The sequence below is a fragment of the Geotrypetes seraphini genome, chromosome 4, assembly GCF_902459505.1.
Source record: "Geotrypetes seraphini chromosome 4, aGeoSer1.1, whole genome shotgun sequence".
NCBI lineage: Eukaryota > Metazoa > Chordata > Amphibia > Gymnophiona > Dermophiidae > Geotrypetes > Geotrypetes seraphini.
The window spans coordinates 198,792,343-198,810,756 of record NC_047087.1 but is presented as its reverse complement, the minus strand read 5'-3'; the positions used below and the strand labels follow the sequence as shown (position 1 = coordinate 198,810,756).

Genomic DNA, 18,414 nt, shown 5'->3' with positions numbered 1-18,414 from the left:
TTAAAGTAAAGCTGTCATGCTGTCTTAATGAATACAGCCACCGCATGAATGATTGCACCATCTGTTTCCCAGGTGTTAGTGTACATACAGTTCTGAAAGAGCCATTAGTAATCCTATGGCAGGGTGGACTGATCTCTTTCCCCCCCCCCCCCCCCAATTTCCCTTTGGTACCCAATATCCTATTTCCATCCTGCTCTCCTTTTTTCTGATCTACCTCGTTGCTGCTTCATCAGTTTTCTTAAAACTACTGTATATTTATAAAATGCATGAGATTGTGTCGGATTTTCTATCAGTTCCTATTCTCCACCCTTCTCACAGTACTGCAGTGCTCAGTCTAAAGCAAGAACTATGAAAGGAGGAGATAGATCTCTGTATGGAATTTTTTGTTTAGGTAGTGTCTGTTCCAGTGCAATAGGTGAGTCATTCTAGTCAAGCGGGTTATCTCCCAATGGCCACAAACCATCTGCAGAAGGAATCCAATCCAGATTTTCTCTATAACCCTCCTCTACTTCACAGGGAGCTCTACTGCCACATGTAGTTTTCCCCTTCAGCACGCAAGCCTGAAGGCGTGTTTCTGTTCTGCTCTCCCCTTTTTCTTATTTTCTGTAGTGTTTTTTCAACCCTTTCAGGGTTTCCTTTGTGTTCAGAGGCACACATTTGCCAAATTTTACAGAGTAGATGTGACTATAAGACGGGATTCTGCCTTTGGGTCCTCGATCTTGAAGGTTGGCGCAGTCATCCCATCCTAGGTTTTTGGGACTGCTTTTGTGCATCCTGCTTGTCTGGAATGACTCACCGATTGCACTGGAAAAAGAGATTACGACCTTACCTTGATAATATCTTTTCCAGTAGATAGGTGAGTCATTCTAGACTCCTGCCCTGTCCTTCCTGTGCCTGTCTTCTGTCTCATTCTGCTTATGCTTCTCCATGTTTGATTCTTGGATGCTAGTCAGCCCTTTTGTTCCTTGAAGAATTTTGTATACAGTATATGTTGAAGCTGCCTACAGGGGTACTTCTTGATTTCCTTTGATGCCTTTGTTGGCTGTTTGATGTTTATTGTTTTCACATTGCTTATTTGAGCAAAACAGTTGATTCTTGGAAAGTTCCCATTGATGACCCTACTTCACATACTGTCGAAAGAGCTCTTTTTGCTTGGGTACTAACTACAGGTGGCAGTAGAGCTCCCCGTGAAGTATAGGAGGGTCAGAGAAAAAATCCGGAATGGATTCCTTCTGAATAACTTTTGGATGGCTGTTTATGTCACCTGCTTACCTGAATGATTTTAAACAGATAGCGCTGAACACAACATCATCCAGTTTAAGTATAACTGTGGCCCTAGCATTCCTCGTCGCCCTCTCATATTTGACAAGTCAGCAGATTGAAGATTTGAAAAGTGAAGGGTTAGTCCTAAAATTACCCAAAGACTTAAAAAAAAAACAAAAAAACAAATTACCCCAAGGTGTACTTTGGGCAGTCTGATTCCATCCCAGAATGTGCAGTGAATCAAATAATTTAAAGGGGAAACAACCAAATATTTTATTTATTAGGATCCATTTAGTGCTTCTTTTATTTAGGTGCCATCGACTCGTGTTCGAGTCCTAGCGACTTGATGAATTACAGATCTGAAAAGAAATTGGTTTTGTGCTAGTCAGGTAAGGTCCTTCAGTGTCATCCCCATGGCTGTTTTCAATGTGTCCAGTCTTCTGATTGCATGTCGCCCTTTTTGCCCGGTTCCTTCGATCTTCCCAAATATGATGTCCTTCTCCACTGATCTCTCTCAACTGATGGTGTGACCAAAATAAGACAGTTATAACTTCATCATGTGGGCTTCGAGTGACATAGCTGGTTTGATCTCTTCCAGAGTTGATTTGTTAGTTCTTCTGGTGGTCCGCAGCAATAAAAAAACATTCAAGTAACAATACACACTGTAACATAGTATAGTATGTTCCCACATCAACACAACACACATTAACATCTTAATAGTGCAAGGGTTAAATGGGGGCACAACATATAGACAGAATATAGAACACAGGTGTCAAAGTCCCTCCTCAAGGGCCGCAATCCAGTCAGGTTTTCAGGATTTCCCCAATGAATATGCATGAGATCTATTAGCATACAATGAAAGCCTGAAAACCCAACTAGATTGCGGCCCTCGAGGAGGGACTTTGACACCCCTTGATATAGAATAACAGGAGTTTGGAGAAAAGATAAGTAAGACTAATTTAAGGAAAACCTTGTACAATGAATCGGAAAAGGTGTATGTCTGATAAGCAGTAAGTGTGACTGTTTAGTTAGTTACTACTTCCATCAAAGGCTTGGGAGAAGAGCATTACTTTCACCTACTTCTGCAAATAATGATTGTCTTTTCTTAGGTGAAGCCTTTCTGGAAGTACATTCCAGATTGGGAGGATGACTCTTCTCGATGGTGGGCACCATATTTATTTATTTATTCAGTTTTCTATACCATTCTTCCTGTGGAGCTCAGAATGGTTTACATGAATCATACTACTACTACTATTAATTTCTATAGTGCCACCAGATGTATGCAGTACTGTAGAGAATCTCCAATGAAACATTCCCTGCTTGAAGGAGCTTACAATCTAAAACGACAAGCCAGACAAACAGATGCCATGGATACAGTTGGGTGGGGAAGGGAATGGTTAATTTGCTGGCTATATCATGTTTCATTTCTCTCAAGTGATCACCAGACTCCCACATATTTGATGCAACTTAGCCATGAGAAGAATCTATTGTCTTGCCTTTCTGAGGTAGTGCTTGATTGTGTGACTGTTCCAGTCCTACAGCAATGTAGGTAACTGGGGATTCTGTTAGATTCTTCGCTATCTTTTAAACCGCAGATCAAGGATGTCGTATCTCGTGTGTTTTTTTAATTATGACTTCTGCGTAGATTGAGAGATTACTTGTCAGGTGACAATTGTAGAATGGTTATTGTGATGTTGATAATTCCGTTGTTAATTATTGTAATTCACTTAGGGTTACCTATGTGTGTGTTGCAAAATATGCAACTAGCGTGGAATGCTGCTACACATCTCATTGCTCATGCCTCAAAATTTGATCACATCACACCAGTTCTTCAAAGATCTACACTGGTTGCCGATTTGTGCGCGGATCGAATTTAAGGTCTTGTGCATAATTTTCAGATTGTTACAGGAAAAATTATCCGTCTGTTCCCATTACATTCCGTTTTGCAGTTTTATCAGCCTCTGCATCTAATCTAAGGCTTGGCTTTATATACCGAGTCATCATTCTAAGAAAGCTCGACTCGGTTTACAATAATTAACTTAAATAAAAACCATAAAAAATAAGACTAAATTTTGGGAAATTCATTTTCAAAGTGTTTAGCAAATAAAGTAGTTTTTTAAAGATTTGCGAAAAAATTGAAGTGAGCCGGAACTCCTTAAAAGAAATGGAAGATCATTCCAAAGTTGAGAAAACTTAAAGATCAGGGATTGCGCTACGTTCTTCAGACAGGATGTGTTTGGAAGTGCTATGCTATCTGTGCAGGGCCTGGAGTGTTAGAATGCCCTACCTTTGGAATTAAAGCAGGTTTTCCACATTTCTGCAGTTTAGAAAAGGTCTGAAAATGGCTTTGGGCTCCTTTTACTGTGCCACGTTAGGGGTTTAATGCGCAGAATAGTGTGCGCTATATTGCTGCATGCGCTAAACCTTAATGCCAGCATTGAGCTGGCGTCAGTTCTAGAAGCGTGCCGTGCAGTGTAGCGCATGGTAATTTCATGTGTGCGCTAAAAACGCTAGCGCACCTTAGTAAAAGCAGCCCTTTGTTTGAGTGTTGCTTTGTCAATTAAGAGGCAAGGGCGGGGAAGAGGTATATGACTTGTGTTTTTAGTCAAAGCGGTTGGTGGGCATATTTATAGAAGATTTTATTTTGATGATTTTATCAAATTTGTTTTTTGTCTTGTATATTTGAGTGTATGTTTTACTTATTGTTATTATGTATGTCATGTTATTTGTTACCTGCCTAGAATTATTGGATATGTGGGCTATAAATATTTAAATAAATAAATGTATTTGTTAATTTGTAGCTATTACTATTGTTTAATCAAGTGCAAACCCCCAAATGTTTTAGTGTTTTTCCCCACACAATTTTCTGGTAAGTACAAGTATATCCTGTTCCCTATGTGATTCACATGGGACTTGAGTGTGGATCTTCACTCTAACTTGAAAATTACTTTCTGCTAAACTTGGGTTAAATTTTTGCCAGAAGAATATTTGCTCCATTCCCTAGAGCAGTGGTCTACACTCATTTTTCAGCTGGGGCTCTTTCAAGTCCAAAAGAGATGAAGGAGAGCTGACAAATATCTTCCTACTTGGGGTCTCAACACCAACCAAAGTTTCTGGACTTTTATCCCAATCAGAACGCCTGGCCTCAGTCGCACATGCAGAACAGAAAAAAATATTTCAAATACAATCCCACAGACTAAAAGTACTATTTACACAAATGAAACCATAATATGCCAGACTCTGCACACAGTACACCACAAGAGAAATAGAAATGCATTTCTTTCTGAACAACCCAAAATATAAAAACAACAGATGTGAATTTTCACTAAATTGAAAATAACATTTTTTCTACATTTGTTATCTGGCATTTTTATTTTTCTGATCATCTTGTTCCCTCTGTGCTCTCAACTCTGTTTCCAAGACCTCTGTACGCCTTTGCTGTTTCTTTCCTCTCCTTTTTCACTTTTTGCACTACATCCATCTTTGGCACTGATTTTCATGTTCAGTTTTCTTCCATTTTTCTGCCTCCATCTCAAATCTTTCTTTCTATCTCTTCTCTCCTCCATCCATGTGTACCATCTTCCCTCTCTTCCCCTCACCTTCATCTATGTGCACCATCTTTTCCCTCTCCCGCTTCCCTCCATCCATGTGCCCCATCTCTTCCCTTCTTTCCCATTGTCCTCATTCCATGTGCCACCATCTCCTTCCCCTCCCATCCATCCATGTGCCACCATCTTCTTCTCTTCCCCTCCATCTGTGTACCATTGTTCCTCTCTCTGCCCCTCCCTTCCCCCACCCCTCTGGTTCCATCAGATGTTCTCCCCACCCAGTTCTGAAGCCCCTCTCACCACAAAAACTACAAGGAGGTCACCGGTGTGGCAGCAGTTCTGTAGTGCTGACCGTGGCCTCCTCTGTACGGTTCCTTTGCTGCGGTCCACCCAAGCGGAAACAGGAAGTTGCTTCAGAAGGGTATAGACTGTGGCAGAAGAACAGTACAGAGGAGCCCACCAGCAATTCTGGAGAATTGCTTCTGAGCTAGTGCCCTCCTTGTAGTATTTGAGGTTGGGGGTTGGGGGGGGGCTTTGGAACCCAGTGGGGAACTGCATAAGAGATCCCTGCAGGCCGCCATTGGCTCGTGGGCCTTGCAGTGAAGAACAGTCCCCTAGAGGGATATGTATGTAACCATTAATGGCTTTGAGGCCAGCAACAGTTTAGTGAGCAGCTAAGGTGAACAAGAAAGGATTCCACTTTCTACTATTACTAAACAGGGGTAATTCTGTAAGGAACTGCCTAGTTTCAGGTGGCAGGAGTGCATGCAAATGGTCATTTATGTTTTTAGTGGCCACTTTCCTATGTAAATGACCTCTTATAAAACACTGACTAGCAGAAAAGTACATGACGTTTTGATGGTGTGTAGTGTATTGTGCCTGTGGACATGTTCATGGACAGAATTTGTGCAGAGCATGTAAATACATGAGTAAATTATAGAATTTATCACTCTGGCTAACATCTAGGAATGAGCATTTACACTGGCCATAGTGCTTGTTCTAGTAATCTGTAAAGAAAAGTTGACATCTCTTTTTCTGTATAGAATGGACTTGACATAGGTGCTTGCTTACCATCTTATCTTAAGTGCCCGGCTGTAGAATTACCTGCGTAGAGTGCTCTACAAAGTGTACATAGCTCTGAAGAGACAGTCTCTGTTCCATAAACCTTACAGTTTAGTGAAGATAGACGGAAGGAAAAGACAAGCATTTGGGTTGAGGGGAGTGTGCTTCAAGGTAGGGTACCAGGGAGGTTTTAAGTGAAGAGAGCACCACTTTACCTCACTGCAAGAAGTTGAAACGTATATGCAGAAACAAGGGGTGCAGTATTTAAAGCAATTCAAGCAATTTAGATAACGCTCAGCAGGCCAGGTGCTGGTACTCGGCAGCGCTAAAATAGGCAGTGCTTCTGAATTTTGGCACTGACAGGCCATCTGAAAACTGGGCATGAGAGGGGCATTGCAAAGGTGGAGTTGAGGAGGAGCTGGCAGTTATACAGATGCAGGCATTATTCAATGCCAGTGTTCAAATAGTTAAGCAGACGCATAGGACCACAAAAGAAAAAGTCCTAATTATGCCTGCTTGACCAGCACCCATGAGGTGCCAGCCTGAAGTGCGTTGGGCTCTCCTGTCATCCATTCCTTCCCCATTCCACCTGATCACCCTCCTTCCCAACTGACCTCCTCCAAAGAGGATTGGCAGTTTGGCTCACACTCTTTCCCACTGACCCCCGTCTCCCTTTTGTTATATGGGTTGCGTGCATTATTCAGCTAGTGGACTTTAAAGATATTAATACAGAACCAAATCTTTTCCAGAAAAAGGAATATGGTAAAACCAGCGGGCATAAATTGAGGTTATGGGGCAGTAGACTTAAAAGTAATGTTAGGAAGTTCTTTTTCACGGAGAGGGTGGTGGATGCCTGGAATGCCCTCCTGAGGGAGGTGGTGGAGGTCAAAACGATGACAGAATTCAAAAAAAGCATGGGACAAACAGAGGATCTCTAATCAGAAAGTGAAGGGTATAAATTGAAGAACTAGGGCAGGAACTGAGCAGACTTGCACGATTAGTGTATACGTACTCTTTATGACTGATTGGGATGGGCTGGGGAGTACTTCAATGGGAACTACAATACTTTGCGATGGTTTAGAAAGGCTGGAGTGAGCTTGGACAGCAACTCCAGTAGTTGGAAACTAATGACGGTGCCAGGCAGACTTCTACGGCAGAAATATCAAAGAAAAAAAAAAATAGATTGCTGGGCAGACTGGGTGGACCACACGGGTCTTTATCTGCAGTCGTTTACTATGTTACTATGACCTCTGCTGTCTGAATTTTGCCCAGAATCAATAGGGTAGATATGTTCACCCCCCTACTGAGCTATACCGTACTAACATATCAAAAAGACACCAGGAATAGAATTTGGGCCCAAATTGAGCAGCATATTTAAATAATCATCATCTAAGGAGGTGGATGAGCTATAGTTCAAGGCAGGGGGGTGCAGTGAGATTGTTCCTGAGCAAGGATATCCAGGACCCCACAGCAAAATCCTAGCAGAGGGGCATGAATGTTTCCCTCCTCCTCCATGCTCAGTTTCTAAGCTCCAAGAAAAAAAAAAACTGCTCTTTTGAAAGAGGTTTCCTGCTGTGACTCCCTTGGCAAATGCAGCCCTAAGCAGGATGAGTAGAGAAGTCCAGGGAGACATAAATTATGAGCCCAGTGATTTATGTGGGGTTCTTTGGAAGAAAAGGAGACAACAGTTCTCTGGAACACATTTTATTAGAATCTGGCTTAGCTTCAACAGAGTGCATACTCGACTTATTTCAACGTGAGAAGAATTCAAGATCTTTATATGAATGGTTAGCAGGTCATAAATTGCAATATGATGCCCGCTGAAGAGTATAATGCTGGACTGGGCTGCAACAGACCTCCTGGGAAAGGCACTTTTCTTTCTTGTTTTTTTTCTTTCTGTCTATTGCTTTTCCATCCTCTTCATTCGGTAATCTTGTTAACTTTCTTCTTGTCCTTCTCACGTCCTTTTTTCCCTTAATTTTCCTTCATACTCAAACTTTTTTCTCTATTCATATTTTACATCTTTTTTTTTTTTTACTTCTTTCTTAATATACACTTCTCTTCCTTCGTATTCGTGGTTTCAGCATTCGCGGTTTCGATTATTCACGGTTTTTAGCTTGCTGGCTCCTCCCCCAAATTACATCAGCTTGCATAGAGAAATCGCTGATTCCAAGGATTTACAGAAAAAAATCGCTGATTACTAGCAATTTCTTCACCGTGTTTTGCCTCTCCTTCAGGAACAGGCCAGGTCTCCCACCATGTTATTCACAGTTTCACCATATTCACAATGGTTTTTAATAGAAAACAGTGAATAACATATGAAAAAGTTATTCGCGGTTTTTCTGTATTGGCGGTTCTGTTAATCCCCTATCACAGCGAATACGGAGGAAGAAGTGTATTCTCTTCTTATCTCATTTTTCATTCCAATTCAAAGTAGTTTTAGATTAAAGCTTTGTAAAGAACAGTGCCCGAGTGAAACTGCTTGCAGATATGGTCGAAGCTGTTATACAGTACACAGGTGCTACTAACACCATCTATTGGTGAAAACTAGATTGGCAACAGAAAAACACCAACACGCACATATATACAGTAGATTTATACAGTACATATATGCTGTATATAGATTATACGGTATATCTGAAGTGCCAGACACAGTGATGAATTTGCTTTTGATAATGCCCCCGTGAAATTTTGAAAAGCAAGAGCTCATCAGTGCTCTGGTTTCTTCAGATTGGGGAGGGGTGGTACTAGGAGGAACGATAAATAAATATGTAAACACAGGAACGAAAAGGGAAAAAAAAGAGGAGAAAAGCTAGGGAGATGTTAATGATTTTGTTTGCTTTTGCTGCCAGCTGAATTGGTGCTGCTGCTTTAAGGGAGGCAATGTGATAATTTCCATATGAAGGGCCATTAAATGCAAAGTGCTTTCACATTCTGTAAAAGGTCACAACAGCAGGAAGCGCTAAAACAGGATGGCCAATTTTCCAATCAGTAATTTGGTTGAAAGTTACTTGAGTAAATCTCAAGATTTGAATATTTCACCCTCAAATAAATGTCTTTGATATTTTTTTCTTTTCCACCCTGTCCCAGTCCTCTCAGTTCTAGTTCTAGCTAAATTTTGTTCTGGGTTGTTTTGGTTTTTTTTTAATATACAGTAAAATCTTGGATTGCAAGTAACTTGGTATGGAAGTGTTTTAGCAAAACATTTTATTAAATTTTAACTTTATATACAAGCAAGGTCTTGCAATACAAGTACATACAGTATTTTGTATTAAAATTTTTGGCTTGTGGAGTTTCCATTATTTCTTTCATATATGAGTGTTTTGGATTACAAGCATGTTTTCGGAATGAATTATGCTCGCAAATCACGGTTTTACTGTATATACCTTCTTGCAAGGACTGTAGTTTCGGAGCTGGGCATTAAGCAATCAGCGAAAGGCTGACTGACAGGTTGGCAATTTGGTGCAAGGGTTGGGTTAATCGACCATGCCAGAAAGGGACAGGGCATTGTGTAGGGTAAAGTCTAATAAATGTAGGCTTCTCATTCTTAATAACACCTGAAGCTGTTGGGAGCATTTAACTAGCGTCTGGATTGTATTTATTCTTGGGTGTCAGGCGACAGGGTGCTCCCATGAGTCTGCTTGACACAGCTCTTAGCTTCCGGTGATGGTAGTATCTTAAAGCATAGGGACCACAATTGTTTTCTATTTTATTACCCTTACCCACTCTCCCCTCCTGGATGGTTGATTGTCCTCTTTTCCTGTTTTTATTGTAGTTCCTTTCCAGATTGTTGATATAAGGTTTTTATATTGTTCAGCGCTTTGAATTTCTCCAAGACAAGGCGGTATATCAAATGTTATTAAACAGAGACAATATCTTGTGCATTTTCCAAAAACAATGAAGGGGGCCATTGTATTATCACACGCTAGCAGTCAGATGGTATGTAGAGGAACAAATAATAAGAACTGCTGATAGTAATTATGTACAGATAATCTGGTGATAGCCTTAAGCATCTTCTGCTTTCAGCTTCATGGGAAATAAATCCCTGCAGATATTCACCGGTGCAACACTTCCCTCTTGCATTTAACTCATACCTGCACCCTCCATGCAGCCTCTACAGATGTCTGTACTGGGAAAAAAATGACAATTCATAAACAGTAGCTGCTTGCATGGCGAGTCAGGAAGCTGTCTACACAATAGTTGCTCTTTTGATTGGCTGTTGTTTTGGACACTGAACAACTGCAGGCAAGGCAGCAGGGACATAGCGAAATGTGTTTTAGTTTTATTTCCTTTTAACTCCCCCCCCCCCCATCCTTCAGTCAGTCTCTCTGGACAGTAGTTTGGGCTCCCTGACAAGCTCCACTGTTGATGTTGTTTGATTAGCTCTGCATGCCTTTCTTCTCCTGTTTCAGAGTCTTTTTCTGTTCAGACATTACTTTGCAATCTCCCTTGCCTTTTTCTTTTCACAGGTCTATCACCTGCCTACCTTTCAGACCAATGCTTGGGAAAATTCTACATCTTCTCCTATTCTGCATTATCTTCCTATGTCTAGGAGGATTTGCCACATGGGATTACCATATTCTCTCCTTCATGTCACACGTTATACCCCTAGTGTCTCTGTGATATTTCAGGACATGCATATTTAGAAGGCTTGTCAAATTCTGGGCTCTATGTCATCATGAACCGAGAAATTGGACCCTGACACCTGGGATTTGATATCTCCAGGCCTGGCTGCCTCCGCTGCAAAACAGGCTTTCCTACCATCTGCATCGCTCCACTGAGCTCTCAATGAATTCAAGAGACTTTTTCTGCACCACGTGGCTCAAATACGATGAAAACTCAGCAATGGCACAGTGCAGATGCAAGGGATGTTCATGTGGAGGTTGCAACCAAGCTGCTTAGTGATACTAAAGAAAGTAAGGTGTTTGGGAGTACCTAGCTCTAGTCTAGCAGATCCATCAGGTGACTTGGACTGGAGTGAGTGATGGGGTTGAGACTGCTGGGGACAGCTGAGGGGGGGGGGGATGAGTGAGAGACAGACAGACTGGGTGATAGAGTGTGATGAGTGAAAAATTGACTGGTTTGGGCTGGGCCACAAGTGATAAAGTCAAGGAACTGATTGTAGACAGACAACATACTTTTTTTTTAGGGGGGGGGGAAATGTTGAGCTGTTGCTGCTAGTGTAGTGTAATGGCACATTACAGTAGTGCAGTGTGTCACAAACTTTTTCAGCTGTTGGCTCACTAATCTCGGAGCATCCGCAAATGCACAGGCTTTGACATGATGACGTCACATGCATGTGCGAATGTCCTCCAACTGCAGCCCTGAGCCTTCTATTACCACCGGTGAGGGGGTGCTGCAGAGGTAAGGAGAAGGAGCAGAGGCGCCAGCGAGGAAGAGAGATGTAGGTGCTGGCCGACTGACTACAGGACGTACCTCTTGCCATGAGAGGCATGTCCTGTAAGCAGTCAGCTGGCATTGGTGCCTCTCCTCCTTACCAGCATCTCGGGGCACACCTGAAATCATCTGGGACACACTAGTGTGTCGCGGTACACAGTTTGCGATACACTGCACCAGTGTAATGTGTAATGGCCATATTCTATAAACAGCACCTAATGGCGCCTACATTTTAGGTGCTGCTCATCATGGCTGTCAATCAACTGCTTGGCGCTGTTTATAGAATCATGCCTAGAGGTGCCTAAGCAGACTTAGTAGGCATTGCTAGGCATCCTAGACATAGCCGCTCCATTAGACCAGCTTTTCCCTCACCTATGTCTATGTCAGATGCCTAATGACATAGACATAACTTAACCAGACCTATTCTCCACCCCTAACCATGTGTTCTTTTTCAGCTAGACATTGTTAGGCGTCCTTAGGCATGGGAGGGTGCCTCCACTTAGGCATCGCTAGGCGTCCTAAGAGAGCGGTGCCAAACTCTTAAATAGATGTGGGGGGGGGGGGGGTTTGATTGGCTGAAAACCAGCATGGTCAATTATCACACTGATTAAGCCAATTTAAAAAATTGGGATCCCAAACTTAGGTGTCGCTTGGCAGCTGCAATTAGGGTGTCTAGCGGAACCTAATGTAGGCATCCTATATGTAGAATCAGAACCTAAGGGTCTGATTAATCTCTTTCACATAGACGCAGAATGGAAAAACAGTAAATCAAGTGCTAATGAGATGTTGCAAACCTTAAAAAGGGACACGCCTACTCCTCTATGCCTAAAATCTTTTGAGGAATCAACAGTGGGGAAGTGGATGTAGGAAGAGAGGTCTCGCCTGCTGGCTTCTAAATTCAAAGAAAATTTGTTAAGCCCTTCATGTTTCTTAATTTTCATTACATAGGGATTTTGCAGCAAATTCTGCACTGATCTGATAGCCCTCCTCTACAGTCTTTTGGAAAAATTTAGAAGTGGACAAGGCCTTAGCAACTAAGAGTCAGTGAAAATAAATGTAGAGCATATGGGTTGCAAAAATTCAACAGAATGATAGAGGTGAGAGATTGATAAAAATAAATAAATAAATCTTGGGATGATTGTATCTGATGATATAGAGGTACTACTAGCAGAAAAATGAGGATGATAATGCCTTTGTACAACTCCATTGGTGAATTCTCATCTACAGTATTTTGTCCATTTCTGGAGGCGGGCAGGTAGGGGTAGTCAAATTCAAATACATCAAAGGTATAAGTAAAGTGCAAGAAGCAAACATGCTTTTGTGCGGAAAGGATGTTCTAGAACAGTGGTTCCCAACCCTGTCCTGGAGGACCATCAGCCAGTCAGGTTTTCAGGATAGCCCTAATGAATATGCAAGGGGCAAAGTTGCATGCCAGTCATCTCCATTATATGCAAATTTCTCTCATGCATATTCATGACTGGCTAGTGGTCCTCCGAGACAGGGTTGGGAACCACTGTTCTAGAACAAAGGATTATAAAGTGATGCTCAAAGCAGGTAGAGTTGGGAGTTATATTGGAAAATATGTGTTCACAAGAAATGTGGATGTAAGGAATCCAGTGAAGGTGGTAGAGACAAATGCTGTAGCAAGTCAGGAAAACATGTGATATGCACCCCATCCTTATCTTCAACTAGTGATGAACATGTATCTATAGTGTATTGGAACAAGAGGAAAACTGGGCATCTTATGGTGCATATCTGCTGTTATGTTTTGCTTCTACTAATGGTTGATTCATGAGTCATGACAACTATTTTTTTTGTTTCTCTTGAAGATGTACTAATACTGGAAATCTATACATTTGAAAGTGTTTGACATGTACTTCTTAATGTTGCTACCAGATAAGCGATAAGTGCAGGTTTCTCTGGTAGGATGGACGCAAAAAACATGACATTTGAAATCATCGTTTTATTGAATACAGCATACAACATGAACAACAAAGAATAGGGAGGGTGTTGCAAGATCTCCCATCCCCAACGCTGTAAACAATGTTTAACAGTGTGAGCTGTAGTGATGTCATGTAGGATTATATCCTAGTTGTTGTTCATGTTATGTTCTAGTAAAATGATGACTTCAAACATCATGTTTTTTGCTTCTCCCCTGTATTCATCTCTCATCTGGAAGCAACATTAAGAAGTACATGTCGTACACTCAAACATATATATTAGATTTCCAGTGCTGGCACATTTTTGAGAAAAAAAGTTGCCATGACTTATGAATCAACCCTCGTGTGTGTCTTGCAGCTGACTTCTTATCCCTTAAGGCGCGGTGGTTGGAGCTACAGCCTCAGCACCATGGAGTTGTGGGTTCAAACCCCGCACTGCTGCTTGTGACCCTGGGCAAGTCACTCAGTCCTCCATAGTCCCAGGTACATTAGATAGATTGTGAGCCCACTGGGACAGAGTACTTGATTGTAAAACCACTTAGATAACCTTGATAGACAGTATATAAAAACCTAATAAACTTGACTCTTGGAGGCCATTTATGGTTTGCTGTCTTCCAAGATATGCAGCCCTCATCTTGGTAACATAGGGTTTGCTGTGAATAGGGACAGACATCTATATCCCATATCATTGGGGCCATGCTAGGTAGGGGGAGAAAGAAAGAAAAGAATAGGGGGATGAACTCTTCTAGAGCTCTTAGACTGTGAAGCTCACCATTTGCAATTCCAAGTACTTGCCCAATCGCTTACTAAAGTGATTCAAGTCCAGTCTATTTGGCTGTTCAAAACAAATGGTTTAAGAAAAGAGATCAGACCTTAGACACTATAAGATTTGGCAGATCCAAAATTCCACTTCTTTGTGAAATATCTCCTTTATGGTGAGTTGGTGTAGATCAGTGGTCTCAAACTCATAGCCCAGGGCCACATGCGGCCCCACCAGGTACTATTTTGAGGCCCTCGGTATGTTTATCATAATCACAAAAGTAAAATAAAACAGTTTCTTGATCATGTCTCTAGCTATAAATTACAATATTATTATTAAGACTTAGCCAAAAGGAAAGATTTATAAACAATAAAGTTTTACCTCATGCAAAATTGTCATTTCTGTAATAAGACATTAACTATTTTTTCTGAGGCCCTCCTAGTACCTACAAATCCAAAATGTGGCCCTGCAAAGGGTTTGAGTTTGAGAGACCACTGATGTAGACGGACCTGACTATTCCTGTAATATCTGCTTCCTCCCTTCTGGTCTGTGGCCAGCTTTCTTTCAGCCATCCTCTTTTGCGACAATGTTCTTTCTCCACTATGATGTTTTGATCACTATATCATATCTTCCAAAACCTAGGCTTCTGTGGTTCTAGGAATTGTCTTCTCCATACCTTGGTACTCCACTTGAGCCCCAGCACATGACTGGAAGGGTAGCGTTAGGTTTTATTCACTCTCCCCTTTTATATAGCACACCACAAGGAGAATGGTTAGTGCAGCAGCCTGAGAACTTGGGGCAATGGGTTCAGTTCCCACTGCAGCTCCTTGTGACTCTGGGCAAGTCACTTAACCCTCTGCTGCCCTAGGTACAAAATAAGTACCTGTATCTAATATGTAAACCACTTTGATTGTAACCACATAAAGGCAGTATATCAAGTCCCATTCCCTTTCCTTTTACTCCTAATGCAAATATATTAGTACCAGAGACCATCTGAAGCTCTTTTAAGGGCCGATGCTGAAAGGTTCACAATAGAATGAAATTCTACCTCAAACCTAGTGCAGGAAAATTGTCATGGCATTCTCAGAGTAATGTATAAGCAAATTAATGCCATATTAAAATCACAGCAATAATTAGCTGCTCAGTACTCTGTGCTAACTTTTCTGTCAGTGCCTGAGCACTAATTGGCTCAGGCACGGTGATAGGAAAGTAAACAGTAATATTTTTTTTTAAACATGCCATGGCAAACCTCAACACCAGTTCCTGCCTCTCCCCTACCCCAACAAACATATCTCTAACAAAATATCTTGGTGGTCTTGTAGCCCTCCTGACCCCTTTGGTGCTCTCCCACAATTAAAAAAAAAAAATAAAGCCCTGGTAGTTCACTGAGCCACCCCCTAAACCCCCAAACCTGTAAGTTGGAAACAGGACTGATGCCCATTTGCTTTTGCTCCAGGCTACCATCTACAAAATGGCAGTATCCCACCCTGGCCAGTATCCTAGGATGCATTGGGTGGGATCTAACGACCAGGGCTTTTTTTTAGTGGGGGAAGGTGGGCCAAGTTGATGCTTGGAGGGGGCAATTTTGTAGAAGCCTATTTAGGGCAGGATGGTTGGGTTTGTGGGAGAAAAGGGATGCCACTAGACCAGGGGTGGGCAACTCCAGTCCTCAAGGGCCGGAATCCAGTCGGGTTTTCAGGATTTCCCCAATGAATATGCATTGAAAGCAGTGCATTCAAATAGATCTCATGCATATTCATTGGGGAAATCCTGAAAATCCGACTGGTTTTTGGCCCTCGAGGACCAGAGTTGCCCACCCCTGCACTAGACACTTTTTTTCTCAAGCAACCCTTCTGATGCTGCCTTGTTAAGTTTCTGGTGCTAAACGCTCTCAAGAGCCTTTTTTTGTTGTTAGAAATTGCTGTGGGATTCTAAATAACTGCATTTAAATGTGATCTGTGCTCAAGGTTTCAGTGCCCACACTGAAACCATTACAGCATTCATGCATGCTAACCTGGTGCTAACCCTTTTAGCACTGGCTTTAGCTTTGAGCATCGGCCCCACAGAAAGAAGAATGTTCCTTAAAAAGTTCCATGTCACTGAGGATCTTGCTTTTACCTCCTTGCTGCTATACAAGTATTTCTATGAACCTTCTTGTGACAATTCTATTATCACTTATTTATTTATTTAAATCTTTCCCATAGAGTACGAAGTATGATTCTTAATATTTTATACTGAGGAATAACAGACTTTCATTGCATTTTAACACTTTGTAATATGTGTCATCTTTCATTCAGTGGGGGGGGGGATATGGTTGATGATGATAATTGATGGAATTTCTTCAGTTGTATATTTGCATAATTAATTTATTATAATGTTATAATTGGAATAAAACTTGGGAGTGAAAGAAAGGGGAGGGAAGGGGTAATGCGGGAAAGGTATGGGGGTATAGTTTTATGAATAGGTAACATGAAAAAATATATTTTGGAGGAATGCAAATTATTTATGAAATATTTGAATATTGAATTTAATTATAATGAATATGTATTGTATTATTGTATACTTATTCCTTCAATAAAATGTTTTTTAAATATTTAAAAATTTATATACCACATAGAACTATGCGATATACATAATATCTTGCGTTCCCTGCGGTTTCCATACATGTAACATTGACATAACTGGATAACTTCAATAACATCCCCCCATATAAAATGTCAGATGCACCAATTCAGGTCTATTATCTCAGCATTCTTTCCTTCTTTTACCACTGTTTATGCAAGGGTGTGGGAGCATCGCTCTAGCATCTCTATAGTTTCATCTACAGATTCTTTTATGTTATATGAGATTTTATGCTGTGCTTGCTATTTCCTGTGTTTTATTGGTGCCCACGTAGCACTACAATATGAAAGTCAGGAGCTAAATCTTTTCAAATAAACAAGATAGATCCTCTAATCCTCTTTCATTCTTAATTATTGGTGACATTTTAGGTAAGGTGACCAAGAGTCATGTTGCCCTCCCTTCTGCTTCTCTTGATTTGATCACTCCTAAAGGTCTGAACACACGTGCCACTGTCTCTCTGCATTCTTTGTTTTATTCCTTTTATTTTTCTATTATCTTCCCAGCTCATGTAATTAATCTCTCTCTCTACTATAGCCTTTCCTTCTTTATTTAAATCTTATCAGCTATTCCTTGATGCTTTTTTTACTTACCCTACCATCCTTATTACTTTCTTCTCTTTTTTTCTAAAGTCCTTAGATTTGAACAATGAAAGAACATAAGAAAAGCCTTACTGGGTCAGACCAATGGTCCATTTAGCCCAGTAGCCCGTTCTCATGATGCTCAATCTAGGTCACTAGTACCTGACAAAAAACGAAAGAGTAGCATTATTCTATGCTACAATCCAGGGTAAGCAGTGGTTTCCCCCATGTCTGTCTCAATAACAGACTATGGACTTTTCCTCCAGGAAATTGTCCAAACCTTTCTTAAAACCAGCTACGTTATCTTCTCTTTCCACAACCTCTGGCAATGCATTCCAGAGCTTAACTATTCTCAGAATGAAAAATATTTCCTCCTATTGGTTTTAAAAGTATTTCCCTGTAACTTTGGATTTTAGATTTGATATTTTGCTTTTTCTAAATGCAAGCTCAAAGTGTTACAAATTCAGTTACTGTAGATATTTCCCTCCCAAGAACATTTGCAATTTTAAGCTGTACCTGAACCAATGGTGGACAAGGGTTGAAGTGACGCGTAGTATAGTATTCATCATCAGGATGCTTTATCACCCTCCATATCATCAGTGTTGGAATATTTGTTTCCGCTTATCCAACTCATGGCTTAAAATCACTTCAAATAACCAACACTACACTCAAATAATATGCCAAAAATCCTAATATAGTAACAACAAAGAGGCACAACCAGTCACAACAGGGTTTGGATGGGGGACGCTCAGGAAAAGCTACTACTAGCCTAAAACAGCTCCACTCAAGAGGTAAAGGGTGCTCTCAGTGTGAACCATCAGCAATGGGAGCAGAAGCTCCGATGCTTCACTTCCGGGCTGAGGCGGGAAGCCTCCTCCACCACACCATCATTGAGCCCCCTATGTGTGAATAGTAATGAAAACCTACAATAAGGCCCTAAATAAATAATGCAATCAAACAACCCGTGAGCAATTAAAACTCAAACGGTGAAACTACAACCTGAGCGACCCCCACACAAACCCTGCCAGCCGAAACCCGCCAAGATAGCAACAAAGCAAAATCAAAATCAAAACATACTTAAATATAATCAAAAGAATATACTTATCTAAACCAAACTGCCACAATGAAAACGCCAGGAGCCGAAGTTCAACCAAGCTGGTTTCGGGGAGGAGCCCTTCTTCAGGAACCAGCCCCCGACCGCAAGCCAAAAACAAAAACAAAAAAATGAAAAAATGCAAAATGCC

At 41.2% G+C, this 18,414-nt stretch overlaps 1 protein-coding gene across 5 annotated transcripts in view; it reads left to right on the top strand.

The window, feature by feature from the left end:
• UNC5B (unc-5 netrin receptor B) overlaps nt 1-18,414 on the top strand; it is a 387,265-nt gene that overhangs the window by 208,935 nt on the left and 159,916 nt on the right. Inside the window, exon 1 of one of the 5 annotated variants that reach the window (XM_033941794.1) lies at nt 2,395-2,425. The exons of the other annotated variants lie outside the window; for them this stretch is intronic. Coding sequence (XP_033797685.1) covers nt 2,410-2,425 — 16 coding nt within the window. The 5' untranslated portion in view covers nt 2,395-2,409. Of the gene's footprint in view, nt 1-2,394; nt 2,426-18,414 lie in introns of those variants that run through there. 5 annotated transcript variants of the gene reach the window in all.